At 36.2% G+C, this 20444-nt stretch overlaps 1 protein-coding gene across 3 annotated transcripts in view; it reads right to left on the reverse strand.

The window, feature by feature from the left end:
• Positions 1-603: 603 nt before the first annotated feature.
• LOC139971201 (sodium/calcium exchanger 3-like) overlaps positions 604-20444 on the reverse strand; it is a 148146-nt gene continuing 128305 nt past the window's right edge. For all 3 annotated transcript variants that reach the window (XM_071977463.1, XM_071977461.1, XM_071977462.1), the window contains exons 5-7: positions 14896-14995; positions 9074-9358; positions 604-7745 (exon numbers count right to left, since the gene is read on the reverse strand). In XM_071977463.1, coding sequence (XP_071833564.1) covers positions 7366-7745; positions 9074-9358; positions 14896-14995 — 765 coding nt within the window. In that variant the 3' untranslated portion in view covers positions 604-7365. The remainder of the gene's footprint in view (positions 7746-9073; positions 9359-14895; positions 14996-20444) is intronic.

Raw genomic sequence — 20444 nt, forward strand, 5'->3', positions numbered from 1 at the left:
GCACCGAGGGAGTAACACGATGAGAACATTGAAACTAAATACGACGAGAGATTGGAAAGAAAAACTGTGGGAGGAATGCACTGGTGCAAGAAAGAGTAATTAATTATGTAGAATTTTGCAGAGGTACTCTTACAAATGGGGTAGCACAGATGAAAACTGATAACCATTCGAAGGTGTCGATGATGCAAGCCTGGGTGTGACGAACTGCCACCTAAAACTTTTTACTATGACTATGCATACATATCTATATATATAGTTCACATGCATTTAGGGAATACATCTTATCCTTTTTGCAGGACCATGGGGATAATTAAAAAAAATTGATTCCTATTCGACCAGGTTTCAGTTAGTATATAAACTCTGCAACTGTGGCTGAATTTAAAATCAACGAGTGAATAAACAACCGACTATATTTACTGGAGGAAGTCTCAAAGTGTGATGCACTTTAGCCAAGCCACACTGCAAATATAGCGCCTTACATAAACTGCCGTGATGGAAATAAGCTTCTTTGATGAGAAATCTTCCATCTCAGTATGACAATTTTGAACATGGGTGTTTGTGTATGTGTGTATTTGAGTGGCAAAGCTCGGGCCTGATTATTGAAAAAATAGATGAATCTAGAGAGAACTACCTCACTACAGGATTTCTGAATCCATTTTTAGTGTTGGCTAAATAGCAGGCTAGCCCAAATGTTTGTGTACGGAGAGAGCAAAACTGTTCGAAGATGGCATTTACTACTAGGCAGAAGCACCACAGATTAAAGAGTGCATTATCACAATGGCCTTTGTAACTCTAACCTTTTAATTGGAAAAAGGGAGGGGAAGGGAGGGGGAAGGGAGGGGGAAGGGAGGAGGAAGGGAGGAGGAAGGGAAGGGAGGGGGAAGGGAGGGGGAAGGGAGGGAAGGGAGGGGAAGGGAGGGGGAGGGAGGGGAAGGGAGGGGGAAGGGAGGGGAAGGGAGGGGGAAGGGAGGGGAAGGGAGGGGGAAGGGGGAAGGGAGGGAGAGAGGGATGAACATTTCTTCAAAAATATTGCACTTAATATCATAGTAGCCAAAAGGTTTCATGTACTTGCAGTTACAAGGAAAGTGATAATTCAGGGATATTTCTTGATGCAAATATCACAGAGCTTTCAGCATCTCACCTCCTACGCATTACCCACACACAACCACTGGACCTTGCTTTCTCATCCCATGAGTTACCCGCATTGGTTAAGAAAATAACACATTACCAATGTCCAAAGAATGTTTTTGTGCAGGAAATATGTTAAGTGAATTTTAAAACCCTTTTTTGTTATTTAATTAGAAGGCATTAGTCGACAGCCAACGTGACGAACAGCAAGTTAAATGGTGTGACCAAAAATAAAAAGGAGACAGATACACAGAGTTTAATGCATTAACCCTTATGCACCAAATACTGTATTGTTATATACAGAGAGCCTCGCAACGAATAATATATTGCAAAGTATTGTGGAAGTGTCAAAAAAAAAATGATGAAAGTTACAATAGAATGTACAAGCAACTTAACATTCCACAGGGAAGAGAGATCACATTTCCAATGAGAAGGAACTGCCATCAAATTGACATCTCAGCCTGAGAGGGCAATTTTATAAAGCCAATTTTCATAATAAGAAAAAAAAAACAGAATTGAAAATATGAAAAAGATAGGCCGTTGTGTTTTAAAACTGGCAATGAAATGCTTGTCAATAATTTGACAGTGGGAATATGCAGGCGTGTCCTTCCATTGGTTTTAGCATAGGCGTACATACATACATACATACATACAGCACCACGCTGCTATACATGTTTCAATGCAATCACATTGGACAAATCAATAGTGACTGGACTCCGACATGTGCTGACGTCCGTCAAAGCATCTTCTTTGCACTTGGTGTATTGAAAATCAATGATTTCTTCATTTAGGTAGAGTTGCAATCCATTTTAATTACTATTGCTTTTCCATCACTCGGGTGTCTATTATAGCTTTGAAAAAGTTTTAGCGACGATGATTGAAGCGGCAACTTCCTGCGGACCGAATGGATGCATCTTCTCATATCACTTGAAACCAAAATGAGAACTATTCCTTGATCACTTTAAAGGGAATAAATAACGTTTGTGGCCTGAAGTTCAATGTTTAACAAAACTTGCCTGGATATAGTTCTGCATCTTTATACTATAGAACAAATGGCCAATACTCCACATCCTAATATAATTATGTATCAGGCAGAACTGGTGATACAATTTTTTAAACATTTTGTGAAAATTTTCTCCCCCAGAAGAAAGCCAAAAATTATTTCTAACTGTTGCAAAGTACTATAATTCTGTATTGTACAAATAACAAATAAATAAATAATGATTCAATGTTTGAAGCCAAACAAGTGGGAGACTGAACAGAGAAGCTAGGAGAGGTTGAACAATGGCAATAGCTTATCTAAATGATATCATGATTGGGATGGTTGGGGGTCGGATAAGAGCATCTGCACCAAAACTAATTGACTTTGTCCATGCACACTCAACCTCAGTACCTTTCATACAATGAGACAGTGTAAAGTGTGTCATCATTGAATGATGTTGTTATATCGAGTAAAGGTATCACAAGGACCCTTCGAAAGGGTATAGATACATCGTAGTACTCATGACCTGGTCAAAGGTCAATGATGTACCATACTGTGTCAGTGTAGGTAGAATACTGTGTACATTGTATCTGTGAAGCTGAAAATCAATCGGATACTCAAGATGAAATCACATTTTGGGTAGGCATCAAAGTAGATCTAGGTCTACTTTGTTCATTTTTACGGATACATGTAACCCTTGTTTTTTCTCTGATTGTTGTGGTTCTGTGTTTGTAGGAAGGTCTTGTACTTCACTGTATTGACCATGTCGTTTCCTGTTTACCTTCTTTCTTGTTCAGTTAGCTTGTACTCAGTTTTACTTTCGGCATTTGCTGAGGAAGCTTCTAGGGGAACGGAAAACTTCAAATATAAACGTTTCACTGGTGTTCTTGTCAAGTCAACTATGTCCTTTTTTTGTTTGATTTTCTTTGGAGTTCATGTTGCTTCTTCACTTATAAGAATATATATATATATATATAATTACTAAAGATCAATACACCAGAAAAATTCCACTTCACGACCGGTTTCATCCTTTTGGGACTCATCAGACGAAGGTAGAAATCCAACCCCGAACCTTTGTGTCACAGACTGAAGGCCGTAACACTTGTGTACAGTGATTCTACTGACGTGTGAATGTGTATAAACTGGCTTTGTCTAAATGTCAAAGAGGGTGAATTACATATATAAATATCATCTGGCTGGCTAATGACCTTATTGCTTCCCATACTGCAATAGTTAATATTACACTGCAGGAAACTTGTACAAAACTAACATGTGGTACATGATAAAGCTCATATATAATAGTTAAACTTATAAAAAGAGATTTTAAGCTGCTACTAAAGCACTCTGCTTTTCAACAACTTTTTCCTTTTTTTTTTCAAAGCAAGATTGCAAATGACAAAGCTAGGAGAAACTAAATCAGTGTATGTTTTTTTTTTCACCCCATTTAAAATGATACTTTGTAATAGTTAGCAATTACTGTACATATTGACTCTGACGTATTTGCTATTACGATGCTCTCAATAACATTACCGTCTAAAGTAATATTAGTCGAGTAAAACTGAATATTCCCATAAAACTGACTTGATGCTGTTAAATGAACTGCAAAAACAGCTGATTGCTGAAGAAAATGTGTCAAGTCGGCACGCTTCACTGGATTCGCGTCAAATGTCTTGCGTCAATGAGCTCAAACGGTGTCATGTCAAATGCTTGAGCAAAAGTTGAGCAAAGCTTGAGAAACTCGATCTCGATCATGGTTCATAGCAAATGCATCTGCTTTATCTCGCCATTACCATATAAAAATCAGGGCTAAAGTCAGTCGTTATTATCATCAACAGGTACATGCGACCAATCAACAGCAATCTGCGTCAGTTTGGACGAGGTAAAGATACTTTGTGGCATATGTGCCGAACATTCCGATCATCATCTGAATAAGATGACATAAGTTCAGCATCCATGAAATGTAACTGGTTCCCATTTTATGGACTGCATCATTCAAGATCTGATCAATATTTTAATGCGTGCAATCAATATATCAATATAAGCCTGTCTCCTCTATCTTATGTGGATGTAAAAATTTAATATACACATTGTTATCCACCAAAACAAATCAGTAAATAATTATCACTTGTTTTGTTTACACCAGGATGAGATAAAAAAAAAGTGTCTCCTGATCACAAACTGTTTTAATGTATTTCAATATAACAAAACAAAAGAAACAAAATATTATCACATTTCATTAGTATAATCCTTACACCACTTTGACAACTGTTTAACTTTGATATAATAAATTATGATGGTTTCTTCTACAGCCTCAATAAAATAATGTGGCACACCCCCTCCCCCCCCCCCCAACCCCTTTCAGTCCTTCCACCCACCTAATACAGCATTAAAAAATGCAACAGATTCAAGATTTTTAAACAGTGATTTCAGTCAACCATAGTCCAAGAAATTATTCTGTGGACCTTAAGAAGAATACCTATATTTATTCAATAAACAATAAACCCGAGCTGATTCAGAACCAAGTATCAAAGACCATCAGTGTATAGGTCACCCTTTTGGATGTTAAATTTGCTGAAAGTCTTCAAAATACTTTTCCTTGGTTTTTTTCACAACCAAATTCACTCCTAGATAATGAGGAATGCTAAATTAAAACAAATACCACTTTCAGAAGTAACTGGTTTAAAGTTGCCTGTTAAACTTCTAGCCTCAGCTTTATAGTAAACAATTATAATGGACCATCCATGACTTTTCCTTCTTCCTCCCATCCTCACCGATAAAGATGATCTACTTGTAAATATTTTCCACTAAATATTTCCACTTAATATCATAACTTTTAAAACACTTAACTCTAAGATTGAGCTCCTTGGAGAACCATAAACTATAGCAAAGCCTATACAATATATCTGGATGTTTCGAAGACGTTGTCTCCAGTCCACGATAAAGATTATGATCATATCTATTCACAACTTTCATATTTATATCAAAACGGACATAACAAAAATGGTAGCGGTTATTCAAGAAACATTCTACATACTGAATGCCTTCTGTAATATAAAAAGACAAACTTTACTGATATGTATAAAACAGAATTCTATTGCTTCAATATGAATATTAATGTCCAGAACATAGCAATACTCACATATAAACTTCTACAAGTTAATCTCGTTTCTTAATTACAATCAGCAAATTGGATGATTATAATCAGCAAAAGGACTGAAGAAAACCAAGGAAAAAAACAAAAACATTATAAAGTAAAAGTAGAACATAAACCCCGCCCCACTGCCTCCTTACCTTTCCAAACAAACAAAAACCAAATTCTTGAGTACATATATACTAGTTTACTATTGCCTTTATCAATCCCCAAAAATTACAACCAAGTTAATCTTTGTTAGCTTTGAAACATATATATAGTTTTAATTTTCAAACATGGTCTGAAGAAAGAAAAAAGAAAATTGTAGGAAAGAAGAAAAAAAGATTGCAACTGGTAGCTTTCTCTGTATTGCATTCTTGTCCATTTTGAATCTATTGCAACGAGACATATTAAAGCATGCTGAAAATTATAATATAAGATTTAAGACTTGCACATTTATGAAAGAGGAAACAGTTAAGTTTGAAATACAATGGAAAAATTCAATGGTTGGTTATTTCTAGCTTTTCTCAAATAAATAGTTCTTGTCAGTACTTTTTTTACAATATATAATGATGTTTTAGCTTTGTAGAACTAGGACATTACTGTCCTTTAATGGCTTAAGGCTAAAACAAAAGGTTAGTGGAGGATAATATATTCGAAAAATAGAAAATGGTGGGGGGGAGGGCGGGGGGAGGGCATTGGGAGATGAAGGGTTAGGAGCTAGTCAAAGACGCGACAAAACTATTGCTTTCCTATTTTCATCTGACACTTATCAGCAAACAAAAACAGAAATGTCTGTTTTAACCTAAATGGTCATCTCTTCAATTATGCAATTTTAAGCCAAGTGCAAACAAGTGGAAACTAATCAAACACTGTTTCATTTCTTGTCAAAGTAAAAAACACAAAATGCTGCCTAGCTCTTCCCCAATCCCTTTGTTGTGGCAAGCCAACTTGTCATTGGTCTTATCTGAAAGCATTTTTCTATCATAATTTTTTTAATTTTATTTTTATCATTATTATTAATAGCATTACTTTTTGAAAAGGAAAGTAACCAAAAATTATACATAAAGTCACATAGGGATGCTCTAGTGTGCAAAATAAGAAAGAGATAAGTTTAAATGCTTTGCATTGCACATTTTTTTCATAAAGCTGTGTTTGCTTTTGCAAGGAGGTATACGCCATGCACCTGTTGTATTCTTTGTTAACGATAATTTACAAAGGTAATAGCTATAGGATATGAACGAATATTTTATTTACTCAATCATGCAAACTACCCTGAAGAAAGAATGAAATTGTAACCATCACTGACTTAAATTCTACCAGTTTTTAATTTTTTATATTTTTTATATCTGCTTAGAAGTGATAAATTAAGCATATACTACCAGCATTGCCATACAATCATATCTTGATTTCCTGCTGATTTCAGTGAAAAGGGGAGGGAAAATAATAGCATTTTAGAGGTGGAGGGAGCAAGAGTGGGGGGTGGAGGAGGGGTGGGGCGTGGAGGAGCTTCTGACTGGCAAAGATAGTTAAGTGGTGTCACCACGGGACAGACATAGGCCTAGAGGGTGATGGAGGGGAAAAGGATGTGGGACCTGTATTGAAACTAACAACTTGTCCTACCAGCTGCTGAACAAACTTTGACCAAGTCGAGTTTTCCTCCTCCTGAAAAATTATTCCAGGACCACAAGATTTGTTTTGGTGTTGTTCCTGTGTTACCAAGTGTCAATCAAATTTTTTCTTAAATATATCGATGAATGGCTACTTCAGAAGAGAAAAAAAATTATAAAATGGGTTCCCCTACAAAATTACCTTAACGAATGTTAGGGATTGCCCCCGCCCCCACCCCCCCCCCAAAAAATTCACACGACCAAACTAAACTGAATGGTTGGTTACCCATGCTGCGTTTAAGTTTACACAAATTATAAATCTGTGCTTCGATATATATTCCAATTGCTCACATACAAAAAAAAGAAAAATGTTAACCGTGACTTGCAATCTGCAGCCAACATCAGCTCGTTATATCACATCAAACTAACCTGGAGCGTGCCCGCTATCATCTCCTTCTGGTTGGACCGCAGGTAATCGTAAGAGCCTGATCTGGCTCGAATCCTGTCATCGTACCTCAGAACCCTTGGATGACATCATAGGCCTCTAAGGTGCTGATCAGAATGTACAACAGCCAGAGGCAGACGAAGAAGAGGGAGGTAGGAATCTTAGCCCACTTCGGACCGCCCAGTTCGGCACCGATCTTTGGATGGACTCTGCGGATCATTAAGACAGATATACTGACCACGGCGAAACAGGTGTATAGAGTGACCGAGAATCCTAGCGAACCGGGGTCCACGCAAAACTGATTGCCGTCCATGAGATGCTTGAAGGACGCCAGAGTCCACGCCACGCCGATACCCAGGAAAACGTTGACAGCGTTGCTCCCGGTGACGTTGCCGATCGAGGCGTCGGCATGTTTATCGCCCACGGCAGCCACTTTACTTGCGAATGTATCTGGAGGGCAGAGAGGAAGAATGAGTTATATACAAGTGCTCTGAATATTCCCAAATGGCACGTCTCTATGGTAACTGCCAAAAAAAATAATTGTATCGATACTACACAAGGTTCCAAAGAGTTCCTATGACTAACTTTCTAAAGCTTCCATTCATTGTGAGACCGTTCATTTTGAAATGGCTGAGTATGATAGAGGGTGTGTGTGGAGCATGAGGCAGTCATGGCCCGTAGAGGCCCTGGTAGGGTTCAAGGTAGTGGGTGGAAAGCCCTGTGACGTTTTACAGGATTCTTGGTTTCCAAAACTTATATTAGGTTTAAATCAGCAGAATTTGAGAAAACTATTATATCATACATAATTAAGTCAAAGAGATGTGTATCTTTTTGAGACATAGCAAAGTTACTTTAGGGTGTGGCATGGGGAGGGAAGCATATGTCCCACACACCCCACCCCCCTTCCCCCTTGGCAACACCATATAGAATCAATCAATACAAAATCGCAACTTTTAATGCAGACCATGGTAACAGAATCAGAGTAATACTGAGTAATTGTTCTTGGTAAAGATTGGTTAAGATTGCAGTTTTCTTTAATATGTATTGCTTTCTTTGCTGGTGCTGGCAAATTGATTTTTTCTTCTTTTTTTTCCATTCAATTCTAGAAGCCCCTGTTAGTCCTTTTTCAATAATTTAATAAAATTTCAGTTTCATTTTGAATAATGAAGTCAATGTTAATTGTTGGAAAAATTTTCTTTTTTACAAGTGGATGAGATAAATTTGGTAAAGGGTATGACCACGAGGAATTTTATTACAAGCAAAGAAATGAATACTTAATCTCTTTCATCTGATAACAATCATCCATATGAGTTCATCCTTATTTTCACTAGCAGCGCTACCAGTTTGGGGTTTTAAACATAAAAAATGACATAATTGGCATTTCTCAAATTTCATTGGCTGCGGGGCAAATGACACATCAGGCCAAACAGTTGTTTTGGGTTTATTCTTAGTATAAGAGAAATAGTAGCTGAAAACTGATAAATTCCCCCAAGAAACACTGATTTCAACCACGTCATGCTGTTCAGCCCCACTTACGTTTTTTCCAGGTGTCAGAGTCCCTAATGTACGTCTAATAGCCTCCCCCTCCCCACACCCCAATTGCAAACCCACACAATTCCTACCCATGCACAGAGTCAATTGTCATAATATGACAGCAAATTCGTATTTCAGCTTTTCAGCGGCCCGATTTAGCCATTGATTTTGCCTGCTAGTCAGTTGTACGCTTGATCAAAGATGATGGCATGTGTGTCCATGCATTTTCAGTGTGCGTTTAATACCTGGTACACTGGTTCCAAGCGCCACAAAGGAAATAGCGGTGACGCTGTCCATGAGGCCGATGGTGCAGCCAAACATGGTGGCGAGGTCGCCGATAAGTGCCGTTAGAATCGCGATCCAGATGATGGAGACGGTGAAGCAGGCCCATCCTCCCAGGTAGTCAGTTGGTGGTACAAAGGCAAAGAGGACCTTCCAAAAAATTGTCAAGAAATGCATAATGTAATCTACAACTGACGGTAGTTTCTCTTCCACCTCATCACCATCATCATCGCCGTCATCATCTCCTCCTATAATTAAAACAAAAGAAAGAGAAGGTACGTATAACGAGCATTAATTATTTTTCAATTAAACAAAAAGTATTAATTATTTGTGTTATCCTGCCCTAGACGTATTAATTATTTTTCAATTTAAAAAAACTTATTAATTATTGTGTTATCCTGACCTAGTTGTATCATATTTGCCTCTCAATCAGTTCTATAAAAAAAAAATACAGTTAATGAGTAACTAATGTTTAATACTGATATTCTGTGTCCCACAAATGTCATGATGTCATTTTCCTTTCATTCCAGGCCAGTTAACAGTACATTCAAACAAATTCACTGAATTTGGTAGATGAGAAAGAAAAAAAAATAGTGCCATAGCAAAGAGAAGATGCAGGCAAGATAGGAGTTATTAATAAAGTAAACTTAATTTGATCATTATTTATTGATTTAACTATTTTTATGTAATCTGTCATGTAAATGGTGCCAATAATATGTTTCTCTGTGAACTCCTCTCTAAACTACTTTCACTGACCCAAGGAAGAGGGCAAATGGCAGCACAGTATTACATTGTTACCGGTAACCAGTAAGGCAGATGGAAAAAGGGCAGTAATACACTGAGTTGAGACAATACAGGTCTGTATTAAAGAGGAGTGCTGTAAATTAACATAATATTCAACTCATAGTTTTTTGACACCAGCATAATTCACCATAGAAGATATCTTATCTTTGTCTAATAATTCCAATCTATGTGCTTGACTAATTGACCACTGAATGGAACCATCTGTTCTGTCAAGATCTATCGATCGGATATAAATCTTGGCCAGCAACCTTGACCAGCAACAACTAGATGTAGTCCAGCTGGCTTGTCTGTTGATCAACGGATGATTATGTCCGGCAATAACTGGAAGACCATATTGTTAGACTGGTATCTAAAATCATGCACACTCTGATAATGAAAACTGGCTATAAACATGATTAAATCAGTCTAGTTGGTATTGATCAGGAATGTGAAAACAGAACTATGGAACAACTATACAGCAAAAAGTTGGTACTTTTCTCAATTTGAATGATTAAAAAAAAATACAACCATTGCTTCTTAAGAGACAAATAGATGCCAAACTTGACCAACGTGTAAAGCCACTGGCCCGAATGGAAATGTTTTCAAATTAAGATATTAATATACTTCTACAAATGAAGGGATCCTTGATTTTTCCATGCTGTTCCATGAACAAAAAAACACACTTCCTGGTGTTGTTCAGTTTTCTTGGACTCTCTATAAATAGGACTTTCTTCTATTTTCTAATCATTTGATCAGTGGGTAAATACTGCACTTTATCCTCAAAAGACGGTTAGGCTAATTAAAGGCTAATTAGATGGATAGGCTAATATTATAGGCTAATTAGACGGTTAGGCTAATTAAAGGCTAATTAGACAGTTAGGCTAATAATAGGCTAATTAGATGGTTAGGCTAATTTGTAAGGATATATCCATAGAAAATGCATTTCTATGAACAAAAGAACACACTTCCTGGCAATTTTTTGGACACTCTATATATTAGACTTTCTTCTCTTTTCTGATCATTCGGTAGGTAAATACTTCACTTTTCATCGTCAAAGTTAGGCACAAATCAATAGAAAGTGTATTTCCATGGACAGTTGAACACACTTCCTACATCATATGCATGATTTTTAATCTAAATATTAAAATGTTTGCACTTCCATTGTTTAAAACGTTTGCTGGGTTTCATGACAAACATTACTTCTTATACACAAGATACCTTGTGGCCACTATTCTAAGTTTGTCACTTTCTGTTTTAACAGCACTTTATTCAAATCTTAACATCCTCAATTCTTTGTAATTTTGTCACACTTGGAAATTTGTAATATCCCCCAAAAATGTCACTCAGATCAAAGACCGAATTAACTGACAAATTTGTTAAAACAACAATTTTGCAGAATATGTTGGATGGGTCGCAAAGCAATGACTCAGAGAAATTTCAAACAGAACTTCTTCTCCCTAAAGTTTCTCAATTGGTGTTAATTTAAAACCATCCAAAGTAATAGTGTGGAGGTTTACTCAAGTTGATAACACAAGCAATAGTAGTCTTCTTGTTCTTTTCCTCCCAAAACATTTCTTGCCTACCACAATCGATGCATGTCTATTCTAGGTCCTATACTCTCACCATTTGAATTTCTACATTACATTTTTACATTTTTTAACATTATCTCCGTCTACTAATTACAACAGAATAATATGAGATATTCCATTTTTGATAAAGTTGGAAATCACACAGCTTTCTATACTTGGTGTAATTTTGTTATGAAAAAATATTCAAGGGGAAAATTTGTATGAAAAAGCAATCGTAGAGCGTTGAATTTTCTTTCGGGACCGTTGCCAAATATTGTCAGATAGTGACCTCTTTCTTCCTTGGCACAGCTGCTACTTTTTCATCTTTTGATAGGATTGAACCTTACATAATACATCTCCAGGTAGCACCATGCATATATGTATTTTCTGAACCAGTAAGAGAAGACCTACTTATATCTGAAAAATCAAGGTGTGCACCTGATATCGTTGCAGTATCCACTAAAGGATGATGCAGTTATGTACAAAAAAAAAAAAAATTAAAGCAAAAAAACATTGTGTCCATTTAATCTTTTCTCATTAATATTTGAAGGAAACATGTCTGAAAATATTTAAAATAATGTTCTTTTTCTACTGGTTTCCTTTTAATATCATTATAAGATTAATGCCAAACGATATTTATAGCCAGAATTATTTCCCTTCATATGCCAAACGATTGAAAAGTCATTAAAAAATTGTATTCATTCGTCTTAATTTGAAACACCTTTACCGAGAGCCATGCTAATTAGTTTTTGACGTCATTGAAGGAATTAATGTAAAGTTTGCTCAGGCCTAGATTTGATCTTTGAGGAGTTTTTTAGCTTAAAACTAACGGTACCTGTCACCCTTCATTCCCAAGACACTGAAACTTAAAGCTTCCAGCCCAATTTGTTTCCCGCCTAGCCAAAAACGGTGTTCCCAATCACGTATCAAATATCTCTACAGCAAACAAGGATACATAGCTGTTTTGTTTGGTGCCTTCCAAAAAGAAAATGTTTTAAAATGTAACAGATGTTTGGTATCACACTTTCACTAAAAGCTTTTGCAATTATTACCTCAGTTAAACTAAGAAATAGACAGGTTAAACATACGTATATATACGTTTTCAGGTCACCTTACCAATAGTTAAAATTGTAACTGTTTTGGATAGTTTCCAAATGTCAGAATGCTCTTCTGGCGAAATTGACAGTTGTAAGAAAAGACAGAAAATGAAAAGAAAGAACAAAATGAAAAAAAAATGAAAAAGAAAGCAATTAAAGATCTAATTCAGACAATGTTATGCAAGAACAAGTTTGCAGAGCAAAGAACATGTTGTATTTTGCAGTGAAAAACGGTGATGTCAAATTTAAAGGTCGAGGCACCTTTTTTTTTGTGTTTCCATGTTATAATTGTAACTGTTTGGGATACCTTCCAAGTGTCAAAATGCTCTTCTCAGCAAACTTGACAGTTGTAAGATAGATAGAATAAAGAAAGAACAAAATGATAAAAAAGCAAAAAAAAAAGAAGAAAAAAAAAGTAAAGATCAAATTCAGACAATATTATGCAATAACAAGTTTGCAGACCAAAGGACATGTTGTATGTGAAAAGATGTGCTGTCAAGGTCGAGGCACCTTTTTTGTGTTTCCATGGAAACATCTCGAACGTAAGTAATATAAAGCACAACACACACACACACAAAATACTTGCTACAACATATACTTAAACTCTTTCAGATTTCTTAGTCTTTTCTTTTAATAGCAACCCGCTATAAATGAAATGTCAACCCTCTTACATCTTAATACATTAATCTATTGGCTTCACAAAGTGGATCTAAGCACACTTTTTTAAAAGGTCATCGTACCTAAAACAAGAATAATAGAGATAAACACAAATGTCAATTTTTTTTTTTAGTATTTAGCCCAGTTGCTTCCATTAAGACTTTGATAACAAATATGGCTGCCTTTCTGGAATATACAAGCTTTCTAATATTATGAATAGGGTAAAATTTGTTATTCACAACACCTAAAGTGTCAGCTGATTATATGCTACACTTTAGCCTGCAATGGGGCAAAATTTGTTGACCTTTTGAAACATATCCCTAAAATGACTACAGCTTAAATTTTTTCTTTTCTTTTTTCATTTGGGAAGAAGTATCAGGTGTTTAATGTTCCTTCTTCTATAATACCTAATCACAGAGCCACTGGACACTTCAAAAGCGTTTAGTGTTTCTTCTTATTCATTTAGTATGCTAATTTGTTTCCCTTTCTGCAAATACCAGACTTTGCAAAGGTGTGAAATTGATTTAACGTCGCTAACATTACCATTGCTCATATCAGCATGAAATGTTTAAATCTAACACTACACTGAGCCTATAGCATTTACTTTATCAGCTTTCATATCTTGGAAAAGTTTTGAAACAAAATTTATATTTTTCCAGCATTTTGGGGAGCTGTTCACAAAACTCATCTCTATCATAGTAGATAATATATATATATATAATATATAAATATCATATAGATCATATAAGATAAAGATCAATGCAGTGTTTGCCTGCATTGAAGAAGCATTTTTATATCACAGCAGTAGACTTTATATGTTAACACTCTACTCGTTCACTTTCAAACAGCATTGGATAAAATGTAGGGTAAGGCAGGAGGAGGAGGAGGAGGAGGAGGAGGAGGAGGAGGAGTTGGAGGAGGAGGAGGAGGAGGAGGGCAGAGGTAGAGAGGATGTAGAGGTCGAGGGTGGGAACACAGAGGATTGGACAAATGACGTAGATGGTAATATCCACAACTGCATGGGACATACACATGAATGTGTCTTTGTCATTATGTACAACTATTCATTATAACCAAACCTCCAGACAAATAGGTTGCTAACCCTCTTTGCCATACCTGTGAATCCCCAAAATGTGTATTTATGTCAGTACCATTGTTACCATTCACTATTATAGACATTAGTTAGTAGACTGATGAATTTGCAAATATTCTAATTTTTATGGACAGTACGGGAACAAATTATATCCAGGGGGAGGGGAAGAGAGAGGGGAGGAGAGGGGAGGAGAGAGGGAGGAGAGAGGGGAGGAGAGGTGATTGAATGTGGAAGTAGGAAGGTGAAAGATGAAGCTGATGATAAGAAATCATGTCCATAAATTGGGAGATGCCCATATTACATACAGTTGGAATCACAGTACTTTATTAGTGAAATGTACTGTGTTCAGACAACCTCCAACCTTCTACCGTACCTCTGAATCCAAGATGTGCATTAATGTCGTCTCCATCTAGTTAATAACATATAAATCAACCTTTCATTACAAGCAGCTCACATGCATGTGAGCATTTCATGATTAACACATGTATATATATACTTAATAGGTTAATGTTGCATAACAGACGTAAAAGCATATGTTATGAAACAACAGCTTGTAACCCAATTAATACAGTAAAATATCCACTTACCAGCACTGACAGTGAGCGCTTCCACAAATTGCTCTCGCCATGACGACGTGCCCACCACCAAGGAAAGGTTAGTCTTCTTGATCAGTTTGTCTACTGTGTTCTGTCAAAAGAAAAGAAACAGGAGAGAATTTAATTTTAAGATCATTTGAAGAAATATAAATATATGTTTAATTTGTGAAATCTGATGTGTTATTCTCAGCCAATACACTCCCTTGTATCCACACAGTATATATCTTTTGTTGTTTGTACAAGTGAAGCTAATAACCTGTCTCCACTCAGATCAACAATCCTATTTAACCTGCAAGAATCACCAACTTTAGCACCATGTGCCATCCCCCTCCCCCAACCCCCACTATACCCTACTTCAAAGTCACTCACACTTCCTCTACCATCCAACTCTATGGATCCTCTACCATCCAACATTATGGACAAATTTCAAGACCTAGATTTCTGACTCGCCTGAGTTGTGCTGGTTTATTTATGCATTCTGAATTTGGCCTATTTACAAGCAAGACACGTAAGAATTTTTCTTCGCTGACTAAAGTATTCTTTCGACCCTTCAATGGTAGATTTTCGGAAGAAGAGTAGACAGGGGCGCATTGCAAAAATGTTATCAGTTGTCTGTAAGCTAGGTAGAAAGAAGTGAGTTATGGAGAAAAGAGAGAGACAGAGAGAGGAACGATGTAAATATCATATTGAATCTCAAATTTAACTGTCATTTATAATGTACATCCATCAATTTCTTCTTTCACCACCAATCAATGTTTCATATTTAATGAAAAGGTCGTCAGTATTGGGCCCAAAACTTTAGCATGCTACAAAATTGCTAGAAGTTTTCAAGTAGTACATTCCTAGAGGTCAAGAACCTCTCAATATTAAGTCTCAGCCATTGAGGAATACAAAACGAAACAACAAAGTATCGCAAGTGTGGATAACTAAATTGTGGCGAGGCAGGATTATACTCTTGTTCAAATTTGAGCATAAGTGACCATTATCTAGCTTTCTAGCATTTTTGGGGCAAACCTGATAACCTCTTTCACCTTTGTTGTCCTCACTAGGACAAATTTACATAATTTGTCACTTGATCTAATTCTAATTTTTTTTGTAAATAAATAAAAAGAGTATCAAGTTTTGTGTCCAAAAGAGATTGTATAGTCAGTTTCAAACGGCTCTTGATTGCCATTTCATTGCTTTGTCTGAGGTTTGCGGAATATCACATTATTATAACAAGATATTCTGCCTTCATTTAAAATTAATTTCTTCCTTAAAAAATTGTATCATCTTCAAATGTTGGGATCATAAATTCTGATTTGCAAGTAGTTCATATATCAATCGATTTCCATAACTTTAATGTTTCTTCGTTCACTTGGGGAAAAAATTAAACTATTTGCATAAAACATGAGGTTAACTAACCCAAATGTTCTACTTTTGGCAGCTGTAGCAAATGTTAGATTCATCAGAAACATGTGTCAAGAGCATTAAACACAAATATTTGTCATTAAAATCAGCGATCTTTTGGAATCGTTATAAAGGGTGCCTGTACAAACATATGGCCATGTATTTTAACAAGCTGGAAAAACCGAGACATGAGAGTCTCGATTTTTAAAGCACTGTTATTGTATTCCCAATCTAACGTTCCAATCATGCAAAGACTACAACAACAAAAACATTACTGTTAATTTGTGAATCCAGTGGAAAGAATATGATAGGTTTATACAGTTCTGGCCGCGGAGAACAACGGGCTCGTACAAACAAACAACAGCATTTGCTAGTTTCTAGTAAATTTTTACCAAAATCATTGGAAGGTTTCTTGCAATATTGCAGGCTACAATTGATTGTTAAACTAAAGATAAAGTACTCAACAACAAGTGTTGTGTTACATTTTTATTAAGTTACTGATACTGTGTCTGTATTAGTATTATATTTACAAAGAAAATGCCTGACATGAATTCATTCAGCTGGCTCATTTGTTGACAGAGACTCCAACAAATGTGACAAACTCAAGACCAAACTTTAATGAATAACCCATATTTTTCACTTTTTGTACCATATCAAGGATTAATAATTCATCTATAGATTATTATACATTTGTAGTCTACAGGCCCAAATATGTCGTTAAGTATAAATTATCCAATACATCATATCTAACGTTTTTTACACTCTCTGATCAGAAAGCCCCTCGAATGCCAAATTTCTGGATTTCATAGATATGAATTATCCCGCTGGCAGCATTTTCATCAAATGTTTAACTAATAAATCTGAATATATTCTGCTCTCAATCTGTAAGAAGACAGACAATATTTTTTCCACTTCAAACATGTTCTTTGTTTTTTTCTTAGTAGTTGGAAATCATCAACAACTGATAGATAAAAGCAGGAAATAAATTTAAATGATATCCCATCAAGAATGAATTGTAAGATTTTAGGTACTTTCTATTATATAGTGTGACTTTAACAAAATAACTTAATTTCTGGCAAGATTTGCTTCCTCAATATTTAACTTCTATCTTCCCAATCTCCCCCCCCCCATAACAAAAAGGGAAACAAAAATTAAGATGCTTCGGGCAATGCTCTCAACATCGCGATGAATTTCCGACAAAACTCTGCAGTAATGTACACAGCTGGGCTATTGAGGATATTGGACAGCGCCGAAGAACATAGAGATGTTCTGCATGTATATATGGCCACTTAAGTTTATTATTGGAAAAGTCCCTGCAGTTATTTCATAAATCATAAATTACATATGGAAAGGTTCAAATCATCTCTCCAACACTATAGGTATAATACCTATATAAATGACACAAATTCAAAATGCACAAACTAACGCTGTCGACACCGCAAATTTTATGGATTTACGAATGACGATACCTGTCACCTAAACATAAAGCACACCGATCTACCATGCCTAAAAATTGGTAACATTCTTGTACTGCGCCCCCAATGACACCCTCTAACACAACAGAACTTACTAGAAATATGATGTAAGTCACTTTGAATGGTAGATTCGGCAGGAAGGTAGTGATAACCAATCAGATGTTTACTTGTGATGCAGTGTAAGAATATATAACAAATTTGTTTGCATGGTAGATTGGAGTGGGTATGTGTAGGAGACATGTAAGAGAGGAATGAGAATGGTAATAGTGATGTGTGATTGGGGGGAGGGGAGGGGGAGGGGAGAGGGGTGGAGCATTTTTAAAATGCATAAGTAGACTGGATATAGGTAAAGAGGGGAGCACAGCAAAATTGACCAAACCCATACACTACATCATCAAATGTAAGTCCGAACAAAATGTCACATGAAAGACAAAAATGAATAAAGTATTATAATGGCTCAACTTTGAATGACTAGTTTTGGGATATTTATCATCATATTTAACACATTAAAATCATGCCATGGATCTGCCAAAGCAATCAGTTTTGATAAACGTGTTGATTTATGTTTTTTGTGTGATAAAGCCTTATTCTTACAATCGGTTGCTCTTTCAGAGACATTTAACTACCCATAGATGAATTCCCACTTGCATATAACTGTCAATAGATAAAAAGGAATGTGAATTGATATAAAACAGATGCCAAATTATTGAGAAGAGTAAATTTGCAGTATATGCACAGAATTAGAGAATGAGAAGAGAAGAGACCAAAAAGACTAAACTTGCATTAAGGTTTCAGCTCTAGCAAAGAAACAGCTCATAGTCTGGATAAATTTGATTCTTTAAAGGCATTGAAGACTCGCCCCAAACCGCGTGCGGCCATCTGAAAAAGTTAACTTTCTGTTGCTTGCAAGTGACGTTTTTTTTGTGTCGGTACGAAATGCAGACAGTAATGAAACGTGATACCTTGTTATCTTTAGCTGGACCTGAGATATCTGTATGGTTTGTACACTGTGCTGTGGGTATTGACCGCAGCTGTATGACTGTACTGACTGTACACTAGTGTCTAATTACTGACGGTAATAAGCTGTGTGGTGTGTAACACTTTCTGTTACAACTCATTCTAAACTAGGTCAGATTACCGTCATGAGACGTTCTTTTTGCGCGAGTCTTCACACCCCTTAAGCAGAGATTAACGCCGAGCAGTTCTCTTTTCTTCATCGTAACCCCTAAAATCAGCAATACATTTAGACAATTTCTGAAAATGGATATCATTTGAGTGGTACTTTAATTCCTTTCAGTAGAAAAATGGTCACATTACCACAAATCCTTCTTCCCGTTGTTTTGAACTAAAGAGAGCGTCATCGATGTTTCCAAGAAAACAGCCCAGATGATTTAAAGGTCTGTGGCCTACGACCATTTGCAAATCTTTACTATTATCCACAATACCTATCATGAAGCACTTTTCAAAGTAAATTGGATATGAAAAGCGACAGTAACAATGTGAAGAAAGGCGAAACAATGTTTGACGGTATCATTATTCATGAACTTTGTACAACATCTGTCACAATAACACATCTTGAACACAGTTATACGAATCATAGACATAATTTATTCCAATACTCTCAGAAAACTGTTTTAAGTATATTGGCTGTTTTAAAATATTTTGGGCACACATATTCCCCATCCATTAAAACAATAATTGTGTACTGACAACAATGTGCCATGGAATGAAGCTAGCATATTAACATACTTGATCTGAACTTATGATTAAAACATGTCCCATAGCCACCTCATTCATATGCATTTGGACGTCATTTGAGAATTTAAGAGAATGTGAAATGCACCGACCACTAATCTGCATCTCATATTAGACAATTAATGCAGAGTAAGTTACACTGACTCCACCACCTTGAGAGGTTTAAAAAGGTAATATTTAAGACTAATTCCCCAGCTGATTTCACATATTAAACAGAGCTATGTATATATATATATATATATACAAGACAACTGCTCAGTACCCTCATATATAATATATCCTTCTATCAAATCAATAGACCCCTTCACGAAGACGTGAGCTTTAATTTGTAACTGTATTCAGCACACACTTTTGGTCTGACTCTTAAGCTTGTAAAATCATGTTTGTCCAACTATTCAATGATGGAAGGTAATGCAAACCCCACCTACAGTACCGCTCACATAAAATCGGCCGTGGCATCGTGTATCGTGACAAAATATGAGGAGACTCGAGGAGTCTATCGTGATATCGTTTCCATTACGCCTATAGCAAGTACCTAACGTGATATCGTGCGTCGCATCGTGGTCGTAATATCGTGATAATGTGTGCATCATTTCACTGGCACTGTATACTATCGTGATGTTATCGTTATAGCGTGAATCACGTTGCAGAACGATCGATCGTTTCATCGTGATTTGAAAGAATTGGGGTAGGCTTCTTCCCGCAGTAGATGAAATCATCAATTCAACGCAATGTGCAATAGATTTATTGCAAATTCTGATCAAAAAGTTCGGTGTGTCACCAAAATTAAGTGTCAATCGACATACAAGTTTCATAATCGCAAAACTAGTACGATAGGCCTAATGAACACACTGTAGGCCTACTCATCCAAACTCCTTCATACAAACCCCTTCTTTAAAAAAAAAATAGCGGTCGCAAAAT

Source organism: Apostichopus japonicus, chromosome 8 (assembly GCF_037975245.1).
Source record: "Apostichopus japonicus isolate 1M-3 chromosome 8, ASM3797524v1, whole genome shotgun sequence".
NCBI lineage: Eukaryota > Metazoa > Echinodermata > Holothuroidea > Aspidochirotida > Stichopodidae > Apostichopus > Apostichopus japonicus.